The sequence below is a fragment of the Cyprinus carpio genome, chromosome B16, assembly GCF_018340385.1.
Source record: "Cyprinus carpio isolate SPL01 chromosome B16, ASM1834038v1, whole genome shotgun sequence".
Taxonomy (NCBI): Eukaryota; Metazoa; Chordata; class Actinopteri; order Cypriniformes; family Cyprinidae; genus Cyprinus; species Cyprinus carpio.
The window spans coordinates 7,140,161-7,159,432 of NC_056612.1; the positions used below are offsets into that span (position 1 = coordinate 7,140,161).

At 34.0% G+C, this 19,272-nt stretch overlaps 2 protein-coding genes across 2 annotated transcripts in view; both read right to left on the minus strand.

Annotated features, from left to right (window-relative positions):
- Positions 1-9,425, minus strand: part of gask1a (golgi associated kinase 1A) — a 34,712-nt gene extending 25,287 nt beyond the window's left edge. Inside the window, exon 1 of the mRNA XM_019119753.2 lies at positions 9,099-9,425. Coding sequence (XP_018975298.2) covers positions 9,099-9,101 — 3 coding nt within the window. The 5' untranslated portion in view covers positions 9,102-9,425. The remainder of the gene's footprint in view (positions 1-9,098) is intronic.
- Positions 9,426-11,019: 1,594 nt separating this feature from the next.
- On the minus strand, positions 11,020-19,109 carry entpd3 (ectonucleoside triphosphate diphosphohydrolase 3). The gene is made up of 10 exons (XM_042740497.1): positions 18,852-19,109; positions 17,593-17,715; positions 16,617-16,734; positions 16,064-16,223; positions 15,544-15,703; positions 15,047-15,274; positions 13,505-13,777; positions 12,607-12,717; positions 12,339-12,476; positions 11,020-11,720 (listed from the first exon to the last, which is right to left on the minus strand). Exons 1-10 carry the CDS (start codon positions 19,062-19,064, stop codon positions 11,529-11,531), a joined length of 1,716 nt encoding a protein of 571 aa, XP_042596431.1. The 5' UTR covers positions 19,065-19,109; the 3' UTR covers positions 11,020-11,528.
- Positions 19,110-19,272: the final 163 nt, after the last annotated feature.

Genomic DNA, 19,272 nt, shown 5'->3' on the forward strand with positions numbered 1-19,272 from the left:
TTGCTTGCCAGATGTCAAGAGTTCAAATTCCCGAATCAGAGTTTAAAAGAGCTTGAATAAAAAACAAAATACCAACATAGATTATTAATTTTGAATGCTGCAAGTAAATTTAGTCATCACAACATTGCAATGTTCAGTAAGAAAAATGGATATTAATTTTAAGATTCGCAAAAGATTAGATTTAGATGTTAGATTAGATGAAAGCAAAGGTAATATGAATTTAAGAAACATGCACATTTAAATATCCAGTATGATTTAATATGTATCCAGTTGTAAATAAATAAATACAAATCTTTGATATTGGACAAAAGATATGTTTTCTGAATGAATTTTCTTTTCCTTAGCCCTTTGCCAGATATTCTTTTTTTAAGCTTAAACTCCCTTAATTTTGATATTTGTTTTTCCCAATTTTCTTTTAAATATATATATAATTTATATATAATTATATATCAACATATATATATTTATATATATATCTTGATATCTTGATCTAAAAATTGTTTAGCTATTTTTACTGTACATTAAAAATACTGAATAAAACAAATCACTTGTTTATGCCTTTTTTATTTAAGGTTACAGGCTTTAGATCTGTAAAAGAGATTTGGCTCTTTCCCACACACTTATAAAACATATTTACAACAACAACAATTCAGTTCCACAAAGGAAATCTTTAAATCCAGGTCAGCGTTTTAACAGTGAGTCAGAGATGAAACCCCTCAGCAATTCACATTATCTAAACAAACTGTTAGGAAAACAACCCACTGAAGCAACATTCTCTCGCTGGTCCAGAGACATAGAACATCTGCCAAAACCAATAAAACAAAACCTTCACAATCTTTAACAAATCTTACACTTCCTAAAGTATCAATGGTGTTTGATCACCCACTGGTGAGTGTATGGAAAGTTGACTAGATGTTCAGATGGTGGGAGAAAAGGGTTGAAGTTATGGCTATGTAGGAAAACTCAAAATAGGCTGAACTTTACACTGAACGTTGTTGTGTCTGTGGTTTAGAGCTCTCAGTACTTCTGTAACAATTAAGCATATTGACACCATGGTACGTTAAACTGGCAAATGCAAACAACACAAACAAGTATGGCAAAGACATCACACTGTTCAACAAGGCAGAGATCCAAGCACAACAAACACAGGGAGACAGACTGAGAACATGAAGAGGAATTACTCAGACAAATACAATGTTTTGGTGGAAAACATGTTCACATCTCAAAGCTATTGTTTTTCAACAGTTGTTTTTCCCGGGTCTTACTTTCATAGACTACGCCTTCATGACTCAAAACAAAGTGTATAAATCAGTTTCTTGTGAAATGATGGAAAGAAAATAAAGGAGTTATAAAAGCCAAACATTAAAAAAAAAAAAAAATAAAAACATGTCTACAGTCAAAATATTTTTTCTCATTGCAATTTTTTAAAAGCAACATGTTTGAGATGTTACTGTTGGGTGTTGTCTGTTTGTTCTTTCCACCTCTTTCTTTTATCTGCTCAATTCATTTAGACCCACCTGGGCCCATTTTACCAACAGCAATGAAGTCCTGCACATAGAATGTTAATGCAAATGTTACCTTTAGTAAACTATATAAGAAGCATATGGGTAAAACAGGGGTAAAATTATTTAAATGGGTTTCCCAACCTGATCTCAAGAGAAATTAAGTATTTTGAGGAGGTGTTTTATATGAATTGTGACAATATAATTAATACAGAACTTATGATTTTTAGAAAAAATAAAAAAGTTGCCTGACCATAAAGGTTAACCTCTACCTAACTGTCAACTGAAAATGTACAAATGAGATTGTACAAACTCAAACAAATTAGCCACCAATTCACAAAAACATAAACTAATTAGAACTGCCACGAGAGTGAGTTGGATTTAAAAGTAAACTCAAGTATACTGAAGTGACCCCCATCATAAATAGGTCACTTGTTTTTCTAAAAAGCACAACTCTGAAATGTCAGTTTATCAAGCTATTCCTGGACAATAAGGCACAGCAAAAGAAAAGTGGCTTAACTGTCACACTCTCCCTTTTAAGGGCTAATCCAGGAGGAAGAAAATAGACCAAAATTTGTAACAAAAAAGGAAACAGTATTCTATGTTCTCACTCCCACATTGTCAAATTTTTTTTTTTTTTTTACCTTTAGGGGTACAAAAGCTTGTCACTGGGGCGGTACCCTCAAAGGGAAACCTTTGTACCTTTTTTTCTTTACCACTAAAGGGTGCATATTAGTACCTTAGAGAAGTAATATGTACCCTCAAGGTAATATGTACTCTTATGGTACTAATATGAACCATTTGGGGTAAAGGAGGTACAAAGCTGTCCCTTTGAGGGTATTGCCCCAGTGACAAACTGCTGTACCCTTAAAGATACAATTTTTGCACTTTTTTTTCTGAGTGAGCACTCACTCTCTCACTGGCCCCTCTCATTGAAAATAAATTGATCATTGGGGTAACTCCTTCCCAGCAGCTTCCAGCTGTCCTCTCTCACTTCAGCTCCCATGTGTCTAATATATCATAGAAATAGGATAAGACCTTTGTCCATGAAAATGTCTTTATGTGCTAGAAGCCAAAAATGTTGATGGATGAGGCAAAATTACTGTCTGTGAAAATCGTGCTGTCAGTAGGTGAATTGTGTCCTTTTTTAAAATCCCTTTTCCTATCCCAGGTTAATATGCAGAGCTATAAGTAAGCCATTTCCTCTGTTTGCAACATTGTCATGTTTATCTGAACAACACAGCAGCATTTGCAAAACCAGTGGCATGACTTTGAAAACAAGTAAATTTTTTTTATTTTATGAATCTTAAACATCTTGTTTAGTTTTAGGTTCAAATAACTAAACCTGGCTCTCACCATGGACATAACCAAACTGACATGGCTGAAAAGAAAAGAAAATGTTGTACATCCATTTGCAATTACTGCAGAAATGAAACACTTCAGCTTTAACTTGTATTGACCCAGAACATTAATTTAAATAAATACAGTTTGCATTATAAAATGGCCATCAGTCCAGCACATGGTCCAAAAAGGAGAAGTTGCAACTTTCTGACTGAATTAAAAGAGTATAGAATGTCAAACTACAAGTCATGAACAAGACAAAGGAAAAAAAAAAAAAAAACTGCCAGCAGCTGAAAGCTTGTTTATGACAGCTGCATTAAAAATCTGAATGAACACCTTCTCATGACAACAGAGAACAAAGACTCACTCAATGCTGAGATGTGATTGGGAAAAATGGTGCTTTGAGCCCCTTTAGCTGCAGTACATATCACTCTTCCTCATCCAGTCATTTACGTCCATATTTGTTAATGAAGAGTGATTATTCACTGCTGGTGTAGCATAAGATAACGATGAACAAATTTCATATTTTAGAATAGGTCAAAAGTACTTTAGAGACTAATTTCAACACAACTGAAAGCTAGAGATGTTACCTGATTAAAAATGTTATGGCACTTTACATATGAAAAAATTTAGAAACATACAAATGTTTTTAAATCCTACATTATGTTCATAGAATATCGACTTCATGGTAATAATAGGTTGAATATTCAATGTCGTCACATTTATTTAATGCATTTATATCATTTTAGGTAAGTTATATTATAATGGTCTGTCTTTCTGTTTATCTGTGGGACCATGGGTTAAATATGACAAAATTTGTATGTGTAATAATTCATTTTTTTACTATATATTTATCTGCCTGTTACATTTTTATATTGTCAAGAAATGTTAGGTTAAAGGCTGAGAGTAGGTTTGGTGTTGGGGCCTTAAAATATGATATACTGTATATAAAGATATTGTAACTGAAATTTTGTCATTGTATTATATTTATGCTTAAAAATACAAATATATAAATATATTCATATAATATATAAATATAAATATAAATATAAATATACAAATATATAACACAGTATACACATTCAGATCAGATGGAAATCTTACAATATGACTTACTGTACAGGTTTTGCAGCATCTCATTCAATTTTAGGATGTTACCTCAATTTTAGGATGCCATTGCATTCCATCTTACTGTGAATGGCAACATATATTCTTTTGCATTGATTTTGTATTCCCTGTTGAATTGCTCTGATTATAGGATAATTCCTTATTGTGATAGATAGCAAAACAAAACAACAATAATAATAATAATAATAAATCATGCTTGCATTGAGAAACTCCATAGCCCCCTAAACAAAAAGTGTAATGTTAGCATAGCAGGATCTTCCATAACATAACCGGCTGTGGGAAAACTCTGCTTGATGTATGATCTTTCATGCATTGTGCAAAGGTCAGCATTACCCTCTACACATAAAGGAGGATCTGTGATACCATTGCATGCAGAAGTCAAATGATTTGGGGGGAGGAAGGTACGGTGAGGGAAAGATTGAGAGAGAAAGAGAGAGGAAGAAAAAGAGATCAGCCATCTGCTGCCGTGTCTGTCCTACCTCTGAGTGTCATCAGTGAGCGCCTTTCTTATTATGGAGCAGATGCTTTTGACACTAGTGTCATCCTGAAATATATCATGTGCGGCTCTGTGTGTGTAGGATGAAAATGTGTCACTGACAGTCTGCTGCAGTCATTTATATTCACACACAAAAGCAACAGAGAAAAACAGCATAAACAACAACAAAAAAGCAACAGGCTCTTGTTGGCCAAGCTTTAGTAAGCTATATAAATACATAAACATATCACAAACTATGCATTAGATAAACCAAATAAAACATTATCAGCATAACAAAATGAGAGCAGACTGAAAATATTTGATAGGCTAATTAATCTATGACAAGAATTGGCAATTTTTTGTTAATTAATTGTACTTTGCTTGGATGTTTCATTGGAAGCAGAAAGTGATTCAAAGACTCCCCAATACATCTACTACATTCTCTCTCTCTCTCTCTCTCTCTCTCTCTCTCTCTCTCTCTCTCTATATATATATATATATATATATATACTGCTGTATAATTTACAGGTCATAATACACATATAACTGTATAATTGCATTGCATTATATATTTGGATTTTTGCATATGCATTATTTAGTTTTGATCGTGAAGCTAAGCATTTGACTAAAATCTTTCTATGATATATTATTAGGAGACAGAGTGACAGCTGATATTTATATGCATTTTATGTAAGTAGTCTGCTTTACAGTTATAGATATTAGATATCTAGATGTCCTTGATTTACAACACAAGCTATCAGAATTTCATATTTTTGGCCACACACACACACACACACACACACACACACACACACACACACACACACACACACACACACATATATATATAATTGCATATTTTTGCTTAGTTTTTTTCAGGAGGAAGTGCTACTATCATACTACTGTACATGAGCCTAAAAAGCCTAATGTATCAAAAATAATATTTACAAAAACACATATGCACTTTTTATAGGTTTAATACACCATACCACACTCACAAACACCATTCCATGTATGCTATGTAAAATAAGCAGTTGTCATGTTCTGCCACAGGACAGCAGTTGCAAGAAAATTTTCTGTCAGATTTTTAGCAATGTAATACGAAGACAAGACTTTAACAAGACTATGAATGTGAATACCAGGCACAACAATGCTAGTACATGTCTATGGGTACAATATGTGTCACATGACTAAACACTCATCATGGTTTTTGAATACCTCCATTTTCACAGTCCACACTACAACGTCTTCACGTTTTCAGAAACACTGTGTCAGTGTCAATGGAAAGGCCAAATGTAGAGAAAAATGTGCATTTTTAAATTTATCCAGATTAATGTTGACTTAAACTTTGATGAAAGACCAGCGAGCTGAAGCTCCCTCTAAATAGGGTCTACAACAATTGAGTACCACAAAGAAAGTATCAGTACCCAGTTTGTCTTTAAAAATGACATAGTGTATATCTACCTCTGATAATTTAGGTCTGTTTGCTGGGTGAACCCATGGAATTAAATACACAGGCTATAGATTACCTGCTTGCAATGCCTCCAGATATAGCTAAACACAAATATCATATTTCTTGATTTTTTTACATTTGACTTGCTCCAAAAGCTCAACAAAATTGTGTGCAGGTGCTGTTGCTCCATGTCAATTTGAGAATCCATTATTACAATGTCACAACTTCCTCAGACAATCAATTCTAATTCCCTTGGTGGCTATCTCACTCTGCCATGCTCATTCACTGCTCACTGCTCATTGGCTGCCTCTGATTAACAGGCAGACCAATAACATTGCAGAAATGACTTCTAGATAATGTTGTGTGAGTCAGAGTCAAATCTCAATTTATGATGAATTTATACACGCACACACACACACACACACACACACACAGCAGTATATGTAGTATGTGATGGTACTTAAAGAACACTGAGTAGTACTTGTATATACTTTGAGTTTTCTGATAAGTACTGCATCTTTTCCAGCAGGAAATTTGAACAGCTGATGATTTTACATAAAGGAAAGGAAAGAAATAAGTCTGATGTTCTTGGGAATCTGGGACAGCAATATCTAAAGTTATCAGTAGGTAATACTACTCTCTCAGGAGTGACTAAGTCAGCCAGGCAGTAACTGGCGAACTGGTTTCCTATACCAGATGGCAAAGATATTTTCAAACATAGTTCCTTTCTTACAAGTGAATTCAAGATGTTCTGCAATGAGTCACATTTAACAGATGTTACAGCATAAGTTCTGAATAAAACGCTAAACGTTTAAACCTCACCTGCAAATGCTTCATCTATGTAAAAGACTTCATTACTGTAAAATGACAGTAATGTATTGGTTTTATTGTATTGGTTGTATCATATTTCCACGTTAATGTTCAAGCTTTAAGAGACAGCTTTGGGGATGGCAATATCCTGTGGGTTTTCAGAATCCATAAATCTGTGGCAAATCTGGCATAAACAGATTTAATTTTCTAATCTTGTAGAAAAGTCATGCCAGCATAAGCCAACACAAACAGAACAGCAACATAAATATATACAAACAGGACCTGCAAAATTACTGCAACCACTGATGTGCATTAAAATATAAAAGCGGCTTTATCATTGTTGGATGTTCTTTGATCTGAAAACATAAGTGAAATCTGCCCATTCAAAAACTGGCAGGAAATCAGAGATATACACATAAGCAAGATTAGAGAACACAAATAAATGAGACAGAAGGTTGTGGGCATTTATAAACCAGACAATCCACTACAAATAGTGTATTGTCCACACAGGAAGGACCGCAATTGGACAACTGCAGGAGCTTTTAGCATCCTGGTGTCAACAATACTGCAACCTGCAATTAAGCACCATCTCCATGCCAACAAACCATTTGGAAGGATTGCCAGAATAAAAACCTTTTGCTCTTGCCAGCTTGTAAGTGCCCAGGGTTTCCTTTTGTTCAAAAAAGGAAACTGGCTAGTACGGTGAAAAATAAAATAAATAAACAGCTTTCTGGCATAGGTTTAGTGCAAAAGGGTTTGGTGCAAAAAGTGTTATGTTATACAGACAATAACCAAATCTCCCTGCGAGGTATTTGGTTTTAGTTTCAAAACACCTGGTAATCTTCTTAAAATACCTCCAGATGGACTCCAGATTAAATTCCAGTTTTGACATTAACATCTGGATGCCAGTGCCAATAGGCATGGAACATTTTGTCTCGCATGCGTGTATGCATGCATTATTTCTGCATTTTTTCATTATATGATGTCTGAAAAGCTTGATTCTGACTGGTCAGTTGCGACATTCCAGGTTTGTTATGCAACGATGATAACTGTTGTCAATAGCAATGCTGAATAACAGACCTCTCATCCAGGTATCTAAGGCAAGAACATCTCTTATGTCTCTCATATCACACCGCTGACTTGCCCTTTCATACAAATGCATCTAGTACCATGTTGCGTCTTACTAATCGACTGCACTGTCATAAAAAGTGCAAAGATTTTACCTTTAGGGGTACAACTGCTTGTCACTGGGGCAGTGCCCTCAAAGGGACACCTTTGTACATTCTTTAGGCCTGAAGGGTGCATATTAGGACAACAGAGTAATAATATGTTACCTTAAAGTAGTAATATTTACTCTTATGGTAAAATAAATAAATAAATGCTCCAATTAGGGGTAAAGAAGGTACAAAGGTGTCCCTTTGAGGGCATTGCCCTAATCACAAGCTGTTATACTCCTAAAGGTACAATTTTAGGATTTTTTTTTCTAAGAGTGTAGTAATACAGTAATAGCAGCAGTTTTCTAATATTGTTGTTTTAATAATGTGTTCATTTTGTTGCCAGGGTGAATGTAACATATAACATAATAAGCAGGTAAGATTTTAAGCTTTGCATTGGGGTCCTGATGATTTTCATTTTGCGATAACAATTGGCTGGATGCTCTACCATCAAAGAGTCTTCACTAAGTCCTGAATACACAAGATATCCATATCCAAAGATAACTTTAAATAATGTTACCTCATAAAACATTACATTTATCTCAGTGGTTCAGTGATAAGCAGATAAATTCCGCATGCATTTTTTATTGCCTTCTTTGCAAATAATTGCAATGCTTGGTAACTGCAACCAAACCCTCACAGACAGAATGCAATGATGTTTGGGTCTGCTGAGTCAGAGAGTTTAACGGGGTCTGCTGAGGAGGGATGGAGCTGGGATGAATGATTCAAAGAATTCTCAATGCTGAAAAACATTAGGCACTGTTGTTGTACCACTCTTGCATTATTGAAAACAAAGACTTTCCTGCCGAGTATAAATACATACATCAGAAGTCTGATCGTAATACACACAATGTCCTTAAGTGCCATGTCCTGCAAAGAGCACTGGAAAACATTTTTTTAACCTATTTGATTATTATTATTATTATTTTTTTTTACTGAATTCAGATACATTTTAATAGCAATACTTTTATCCAGCTTTGTAAAGGTACTGTATACATTGTGAGTTAAACAATAAAAGCTTGTCTCAAACAATATTCATTCAGTATTTAATAATTCACCACTAAACATGACCTGTGCAATATAACCTCTAGGAAAGCAGTCAGTGTGCAAAAGTAATTACAGACAAATCATTCTGAGCTAGTATAATAATGAAAAGTTCTCAGTTGGACACTTACCATTATAAACACCACTGATAGACGTCTAATGTGTTTCAGCTGTTTAATCACAGCATCAGCGCCACATCACCTTCATTCCTGCACTCCTCATCCATGCAAACACAGTATTATTCCTGCATGTAAACTTCTTGAAGTTACTCTCATCTGAACTGGACCGGTGTATGCATGAGATGCATCCAAAGTCACATTGTTTAGTGACTTTCCCTGGGTTTATTCTTGAGTTGCCATTGCAAAGTTTCCAAAGTTTTAGAACAAAGCTCTGATCTCTAGCAACACGTTGCAGGAGGATGGTGGACTTGAGAAGGGAAAGCAGAGTGGAGGTTTGGAGAGGAATGTGCTGTGTAACATGAGAAGAGACGTAAAAAAAAAAAAAAAAAAACCTTTAGAGAGATTTATTGTGCGCTTCTAGAGTTTACGGCATATTGCTGATGCACAAATGTTGTATGTGATCTTCATCATCAATCATCAATCATCAGGCAGAAAACAGTTAAATTTACTTTGGTAACTAATTTCAATCAAAAAAAAAAAAAAATTACAGCTACTGTTAATGTTGTGAAAACCTTTCTGTGGGAACTTGGAGTTAACCTCCACTGTCATCTAAAAAAAATAAATAAATAACAAAATGATGAAATGTTCTGAAACATAGTTTGAAGATCCCATATAAATAAACGATCATTTCAGAGTAATTCACCAACGTAACTGTTATTGTTAGTAGAGGAAGAAATGCAGGGCTTTGTAAAACTGTTTCACTTAAGTTTTTACAAAGAAAATGATTTATATCAGTTGTATTATTCCAAAAATATTTCACATTTTGTTTCGCTATCCATTATTGAAAACAAAGAGTATGTCTAGAAATGATTTAATGCACCTTGAGAATGTATTTTAGGACTGTACTGTCCTCTTCTGGTAGAATGGTGAGTTACAGAAGCAGGAGATGATGGGGAACCAGGCGTTACATTGAGCAATGTTGTTACTAGTCTCTCTCTCTAATATCACACATGAATCTTGTTTGGAAGAAGAAAAAGAAGAAAACCTAGTGGAGCATCAATGAAAATAACAAAAAGATCAAAGCCAACAACACATCCAAATTGGCAGAGGAGGAAGATGCAGAATATGCGAAACAACTGTATTTAATTTTTTGCAAAATAGCCTCACATTTACTGAATTTTAAATAATTCTGCAATATTTCAATAAACAATAAAACACTTCGGATTTAGAAACCTTTATGGATACTTTTATACTTGTTTTACATTTTCAATAATATTATGGCTAAATTACATCTAATAAAATCAAATGCATGGACAGATGTATGCTCTGTATACATTTGTTTAAAATGTTTCTTTGACTTGTTATCCTTTGTTATACTCTAAAGAAAACTTATTACAATCATTCCTATTCTCCTATAAAGAAATTTAGATTTTTATGTTCAAAATGAATAGATTTTTTCAGATTTATATAGAATATATTTATTATATATTTGTTTTGCTGAGCCTGGTTTCTCCTAAGGTTATTATTATTATCATTTCTGTCACCAATGGAGTTTGGGTACCTTTCCACTGTTGATTTTCCCTTTGTACAAACACTGTTGGAAGAGAACTGAACTGAGCTGGACGATGACATCAATGATTCAATGCTGAACTGACTTTAACTGGAAAATTGAATGTTTACTATTGTTCTCTTTAAAGAGCTGCTTTACAGCATAATTGAATTTTGACTGCATTGTTAAAAGATTATTTTCCTGTTTAACACTGTAAAGCTGCTATAACACAGTCTGTGTTGTGAAAAGGACTATATAAATAAAGATGACTTGACATGTCTATATAAAAAATGTCCTTAGAATTCATTTTACTTACTTTAATAGCATTAAATGTCAAATGCCATCAGTTGAAATACATAATCACCAGTCCTCACTGCACTGTCATTAACAATCATAACATTTATTTAGAGTACTATGACATATTTCGTCCAAAGACAACAACGTGTGCTGAAGAGCACATGCAGAAATACACATGTATGATACATAAGGGATGATGCAGTTGAATGAGACAAACATTAGATACAATACACAATCAAAACATTGTCATGACCTAGTAGATACTTTTTACTGTAAATATGCTAAAATCTTTTCTTTGTCTTTGGTGTTTTCATTCAAATCCACAGTACAAGACTGCTGCTACTGCATTCCTGGACTAGAAAGACCTGTACACTGCCTTTTTTGGATAGAATGACATTGAATACAGGTTTGGTGTTCACATCAGATGTCTTCTTTTTAAGCTTAGCACCGCCAGACCTGCAAGACCTTCAGGATCTAAAAATTAAAATCTTTCTTTAGCAGGTACATCTGCATTGACACATCAGCATCTCTCCTGGTTTACAAAACCTCCCTAAGTGGGACACTAGTCCTACAGACGAGAACTCAGTACAAAAACCTCAATAACAAAAGCGCACCAGCGCAATGACGAGGTACGTGAGGGTGATGATAGTCAAAGCAGAGAACAGCAGGAGGAGCCCAGTGAAGAGGACGTTGTTTATGGGTAGCTTGATGATTTTCCCTTCGGCGGGGATCATGTTGGAAAGTGCAAGCATGTAGCCCAGGGACCAGGCTATACTGGTCTTATTTACCTGTGAAACACAAAGAGACATATGGAAAGGTCCAGTTCACTCCAGAGTTTTGATAGACCGAACTAATTTGCTGGAGGGGGAGAGAATATCATTGGTAGATATTTGATATTACAGTCATGCACTCATACAGCACATAGGCTACTAGATTCGATGTGTGATCCTTAAAAATCAGGTGCTAAGAAATGCATTTACTGTGAAAAGACATTTAAAGGAATATTCCTGGTTTACAGTATTCTGTAAAAAAGTCATGTTTAATTCATTGTGTGACTTGTCATTTCTTTGTAATTATTATAATAAAAAAGAAAGAAACCAACTGGATGTGTGTCGGCATATGAAAAAGCTTTGAATGCAGCTTGATAATATCAGTGACATATGACATATTTTCCTCTTTTGATATGTACAGTATCTGGTTAAAAGCAGTACTGAGTTTCTTTGTAATGAGATGAATTATTTTGTAAATCAATAAACAGCAAAATACATTTAGCCTTTGTCAGAATCCTGCAAGAAATTGCGAATAGTCAAAAAAATAAAAAAAATAAAATAACAATAATAATAATAATAATAATAAAAAAATATATATGTTAAGCTTTTTAGTCTCATGCTAAACATGAAATGTACCTCTTTCTGAAAATTGAGATTTTTCCAGTTGTCTGTGTTGAACTTGTAACCATCTGCAAGAATGCTGTGCACATAATTTGCAGAGAAGCAGTTGGACTTTAGATAGCTGTCTTTGATGTCTTTGTTGGATGTCTTGAGCTAAAGGAGGTCGGGGACATTAAAAGGTAGGTTTATTGATTTTATACATCAGTCAAATCTACACGAAGAATCATTTCTCCCAGTCTATATTTTCCTGCCCGTCATGATTATGCAGTTGGTCAATACTCACAGTTTTCCAGTCCTTTGAGCAAAACAGTTTCATGTTTGTCTTGAATGTCTCCATACTTTTAGAGCCCTCCACTTTAAGAGCCAAAGCAGTCCAGTAGAAGCCTGCATAAGCCTAAACAAAAATGTCAGAACGTTTGGTCACAATAACATGCAAGAAATTAATGACATTTGACATTATTGAAATTTAACCATAAAGGCACCCATTTGATTTGAGAGCTGCATTACATCACTGAGATCACACAAAGCTACCATATGGCTTCCAAAGCCTTGGAATATAGTAAACTTCTTTTCTTTTATGGTGAATTTGATGTCCTTTTTAGAGTTTGTTTGTTTAAAAGATTTTCCAAAATTCTCCTTTTGCATTCTACAGGCAAAATAAAAGCATACAAGTTTTGAATGACATGAGGTTGAGTAAATAATGGCAGCATTTTTATTTTTGGGTGAACTATTCAGTAACACTTTCAGTTCTCACTATTAACTAGTTGTTTAGCATGCATATTACTAGCACATTGGCTGTTTATTAGCACATATTAATTCCTTATTCTTAATGACCATATTTTAGATTCCTTAATCCTACCCCAAACCCAAACTTAATAGCTACCTTTCTAACTATTAATAAGCAGCTAGGAGTTTGTTGAGTGAAAACTCTTAGTTAGTGAATACTCCCTAACCTAAAGCATTACATTTACATTCATATATTTAGCAGATGCTTTTATCCAAAGTGACTTACAGTGCATTCAGGCTATACATTTTTTTTTTAACCAGTATGTGTGTTCCCTGGGAAATGAACCCACAACATTTTGCGCTGCTAACACAGTGCTCTACCACTGAGCCACAGGAATGTTAGCATTATTACTATTTCTGCTACAGTGTGTAGCTTAATTAAGAGAAATGCCTACCATGAAGTCTCCATTGAGTGGTGGTTGATAAACTCCTTCAAAGGAACAGTTTTCAGATCCCTGGCAAGATGCCAGGTCAAAGATACTCCTAACCAAGAATTTGCACTGTTCAGGGTTACTCTGTCCAAGGAAAGTAATACTTCGCTTTGGACTATACTTCGATGGAAGATCATTCTTTGTACATTCACTGCCAAAAACATCCTCTGCAAGCATGGAGGTATTGTAGCCAGAAGGATAACAGGGGTGCTTCAGATTAGCCCAGTTGGTGGATTCCTGGGAAAGAAAGAGAGAAAGAGAGAGAGAGAGAGAGAGAGAGAGATCATCACAACTAAGACTTTACTTAAAGCCTTTATAATGCATTATAAAAGGTTAATAAAGGGTATAATGTATTATAATTATTCATAATGTGTGTTGTAATACATTATATCTTGTCGTAAATAATTACAACTGAATTTAAAAAACATAGTGTAACAATGAATTGATACTGTAAGTGTTATAATGTATTAACTGTGGTCACAATTATTCATGAGGCTGTACAATGCATTATAACATGCATTACAAGGCATAATTAATGCATTAAAACTAATTTTATAATGCATTATACATAAAGGTTTTAAGTAAAGTGTTACCTTTTTGTATTGATAATAGGTAATTGGTCATTAAAATAGTTAATCATTAAAAATATTGAGTGAAAATTGCCCAGCTTGTTGGCAAAGGTTATTTACACTAGCTCTGGCACATCCACCATGACACGTAAAGCTCATATTGTGAATGCTCAGAACTGTGGCTCATGCTCAAATCCTCTTCCTGGACCACATTTACTGATCAGCAGGTTCAATATGGTTTGGAAAAGATAAGGTCCCATTAAAACCCATTAAAACAGCATACACTGATGTACGTATCATATACACGGGATATGTTGTTATTCTTGAACACTATTTAAAAATGTACTACAACTATAACGAGGTTCACATAATATCTTCCACTATTTGTACTACATACTGTATAAATAGCATAAATAGCACTATTTAATAAATTGGAAAACACTACGACCGTTGGGGTGGGACAGACCACCTTTGAAATGTTTAAAACTAGTCACTTGTAATGTTAGGATAGTTTTATGTTAGGAAATACTTAATATAATGCATTTAAAGAAAATATTAAAATAAACATTTCTGGTAGAAATCAGGAACACATAATGAAATTCCTTTCTCTTTTACAACCCTACATTAAATGGCTGATGGTAGTGTAGTCTGTATAAGTATTGACATGGCATTGTTCGGGGAAATGTTAAGCATAAGCTATGGGCTTAATTGCATCTCTCATCAATAATGGATTTTAGAAGAAAGGTTTTAGACAAATTTTGCAGATCAGTGTCTTTGTATACTGATGGAAGTGAAGCAAAAAGAAGCGGTCTAACAGGTACAGTTCATATGCAATCCAATGTGGATCTAAAATGTTTTACCTACTTTATCGTTATATTTTATGGAACAAGTACTAATTCAGATTAATTCATTTGACAATGACATGAGTGTACTCTACCTTTGCAAGTTTGGCCAAAACTCTCTTCTCAGCTTCATTTTTCCCGTAGCAGAGGAAACTGTGAGTATAGATGTTGTATTCATAGCCATAGAGTGAAACCTTAATGATGTCTTCACCTTTGGCATCATCAGAAGTGGCAAAGGCAATCTGGGTTGAGGCTCCACCCAAGTCCAATGAGCCAACTGTCTCAGCCCCATGAGGATGTACCCAGGCATTCCAGAGATTTTTCTATAAAACAGACTAAAGTTAAAAAATGTAAAAGTTCAATAAAGCTCTGTTTTCTCTACTTTTTGTTTAGATTCAATATTGTGTCACAAAATGACTGTACCTTGAACATATCTTTAAGATAAGATTCTCTTCAAAATGTGAGACTAGAATCGTGTATTGTAATGGTTAAACATTCGCAGTCCCCCACCCCCACCCCCCCCCCCCACAAAAAAAAAAAATAAAATAAACAAAAGATCACCACTGCATAGTAAAGCTGCCCATGAACTGACCTCTAGGAAGTTCCCTTTCAGGTAGTTGACGGTGATCCAGCCATAAAGGCCTTCTTCCTGTCCAGAGATAATGGAAGCATTTTGAAAATTGAAAGGAAGAGAGCTAAGGTAGTTCTTGATGTTTTTCAGAATAGCGTTGGAAGTCTCCTCATCTTTCATACTGTGTAAGACAAAAGATTTGCAAAGATATGGCACACATCCTGTCAGTGTCAGGTTAACTTTGTGGCAACTGTATATTTAGATATTTTATTTATTGATTGATTAAAAATTGTTATTTGAGAAATAACTCTCTGGACATCATTTTAACACTCTGAATATGTGCATAATGCCATTTTTTTTTTTAAATGTAATATTATGTTATTCATATTCTATTCTATTATCTAACACTAAACTCACAGTATCACAGTAAATGGCTCAACTGATACATATAGCAATAGATATAAGCACATAAACAGAAAATATTATCAAAAAAAAAAGGAATGGATTGGAATGGAATGGAATTTGTTTAAATCATTCTTACTGTAGAAGCCTCATCCCTGCTGTTGCCCCAAGGAAGACTGGGGTCGAGTTATGCCGATGGGAAGGAATGGCCTCAGTTATCTTTGCTATGCAATCTTTTAAACTTTTCCATGTCTTTTTGTCCTGATCCTCATATTTACCAAGATCTGAAATTCCAGGGCCTGAAAAGACACATTTTATTATTACATTACTTTCTGTAATATATAAAATGTTTAAGTTACATTATTATTGTATCACTGCTTATGTTAAGAGAGTAGTAAAGAACTATACTTATCATTTTTTTTAAAAATAATTATTAATATACCAACAATCTCAGCATATATACATTTGATGTATAAAACATGTTTTTCACAATTTATGCTATTATTATTATTATTATTATTTATTTTTCTTCTTCTTTTTTTTCACATCATGGGACACCCAACTTGGGCAGAATTCATGGAAAGTTCCACTAATATCTCTAAGCTGTTCACTGTAAATAAATTACATTTAAAAAAAAAATAAGCCATGTTTTTACAAAAACCTTCCAAGGTTTTAGGTCAGTTGATTTGTACCTTCAACCTGACACTTTGTGGTCTCACTCACAACCCCAGTGTTGTTTTCTTTCTCTGCAGGCCACTCATAGAGATACACAGTGGTCCTGGAGGAGCCTGCATCCAAAACAATACCATACTAGAGAGAGAGAGAGCAACAGAAGTGAAGAAAGACATTGTTACAGTAAGCATGTCACCACCAAATTCTCAAGATCTTGCAAAGCCATAAAGAGCTTATTCATTTGCACTCTTCGCAAAATGCATTGGTGAATAGCAGTTTGCCATGTTCTAAATCATGACTGAGTGAAGCAGTCAAGAACAGACATGTCTAATTGCCCGAAGCCCTTTTGGAAGAAACTAACAAAAAGCATATTCTTCCGTTGGGAAAATATTCAAGGATTGACTTTTTGAGTCATCAAAAGGATCATCTATTTTAAGATTAATGATGCAGCATTGTATGGAATTAAATAACTCCATCAATGGTGATTATCCACTGAAAGTTGTTTTTGTGTGTAGAAAAATAGGTTTCCAGTGAGTGTTGTAAAATAAAAAAGTATTTGTTTTCACTAAAAGCAGTAGGAAACTAAAAGAGGAAGTATTATGAAAAGGCATAATCCGTAAGTCATATTTATAATAATCTTTCACCACATTTTGCCCACCATTCATCTGTAAATGAATAGTGTTCCATATGTGTGATGTGTGATGTTTGTTTTTCAACACTGAACAGAAATGTTACATAAGCCGAAGATTCAAACATTCCTTTTTCATGTGTAATTAGAAGGTAAACCCACATATTATATATTATTAACAAATAATATTACATATTATTAAATAACAAATGAATGAGTTAAGGAAATGCAATTCTTGAGCATGACTGGTAAGCACCAATTATACTTTTATGCCTCATAATTTTATACACCCTAAAGGGAACCCAGTTTATTAATCAGTTTAATAGGTTCCCACTTGTATCATGCATGCTCAAATTACATAATTTTACCTTTAATCCACGGGATATATAAGTCTTCTTATGAGTTTGTACAACTGCTATAGATATGATGACTGCTATGCTGGCCAGCATAAAGGCGGCGGCAAAAGCTATTGCCACTTTTGCCATCCTCACCTACAGACAAAAAGATGAATATATCAAATTTCCATCTTGATTCTCATGCAACTAATAGCTGAAAACTCTTTATAATAGAAGATGTAGTAGAAAAAAAAGTTAACTTTTTATGCGCAATTACTTTCGAAAACTATGTAGTCATGCTTTGAATCTAGACATCAAGCAATCATTTATCCAAAATGAGCATAAAAGGTTAAAATGTGCATTTGAAATTATGAGGTGTGCTATAAATTTTCAGGTAACTTAATGTAACCTTGTAATCAAGATGCTTCAATTTAGATATTATGTAACAATAATTTATATATATATATATATATATATATATATATATATATATATATATATATATATATATATATATATATATATATATATATAAATTGTTTTTTTTTGTTTGTTTGTTTTTTACTGACAAAATCATTTTACAGTAAGTGATTGAGGAAGAGGGTTATTTGTTGAGCCTGGGAACCGTTAATAAAAATGTTACTTTCTAAATGAATTCCCCAACTAATGACTCAGCATTTGATGAAAAAAAAAAAATGTAAAAGTGTCATGTTGTGAGATTTGGAAAACTCTCCCACACACTGTCAAGCCCACAGGCACTCTGTCAATCATAGGTTTGTCATCTTCTGTAAAAATGGACTGGAGCACACTCAGTTTTATACCCTACTCTACCAGATATAAGTATGTACTCATATCATCCTGGAGCCTCTTACCTATATTATGGTTTCAGCTTCTTATTTGATCAAAGAAAGTGGTTAGCGTTTTGAACTCAAAGACATACAGTATTAACATCATTTTAATACTGCTTCTGTGCTGGCATCCAAAACATCTTACCATGTAATTGCTTATTTAAATTATATATTATATACACATATATTTATTCTGAGATGCGAGCCCACAAATTGCTCTTTTGCAGAGATATCACATTATATGGCAGATTTCAGAGATATCATACTAATCAATAAAAGAGTACAACAAAATCAATGAAATTCTTCATTAATCTAAACACACATTTGTTCTATGATCTGATCTTACATGATCTGATAAGAAAACAAATATCAAATACAAATTACATACATTTCTGTAACAATCATGCCATTATTAATAAGGTGATAAAAGGTTTATTTGCTTACCCCTCTGCGTGAGGCTGTTGTAAGGTGGTCTGAAGATTGTGACTCTTTATTGATCATTCTGTCCAGACGTGCAAGACTGTGAATGTGTAACTGTGTTTGGATGTGTGTGTGAGAGTGTGTGCATATGTTTGTGTGTGAAGGTGAAAAAGCAATGCTGAGGAGATAGAATAGGAGGGGTTTGGCTATCACTCCCAGTAAGCAGGACCTCGCCATTAAAGTAAATTAGAAACTCCACCCATTCAGATGGATGTTAATAAGGAAAAGACCATACGCACTTGTTAACGTTTCTAAAAATAATCACATAATATTCCAAGCTCATTTTTAGCTATTTATACACTATCTCTGGGGGATTAATTTTTTTTTCATTCATTTTTTCAATTAATTAAATTACTGTTTTTAAAAAATAAAGAATCAATTGTTT

What these genes read in the sequence shown, in the direction of transcription:
- entpd3 (XM_042740497.1), bottom strand. Translation starts at nt 19,064, where the DNA reads ATGGCGAGGTCCTGCTTACTGGGAGTGATAGCCAAACCCCTCCTATTC. An exon ending in ATATATCCCGTGGATTAAAG is followed by an intron (nt 16,735 to 17,592) that starts GTAAAATTATGT and finishes CTCTCTCTCTAG; the next exon opens with TATGGTATTGTTTTGGATGC. An exon ending in GCAGGGATGAGGCTTCTACA is followed by an intron (nt 15,704 to 16,063) that starts GTAAGAATGATT and finishes TGTCTTACACAG; the next exon opens with TATGAAAGATGAGGAGACTT.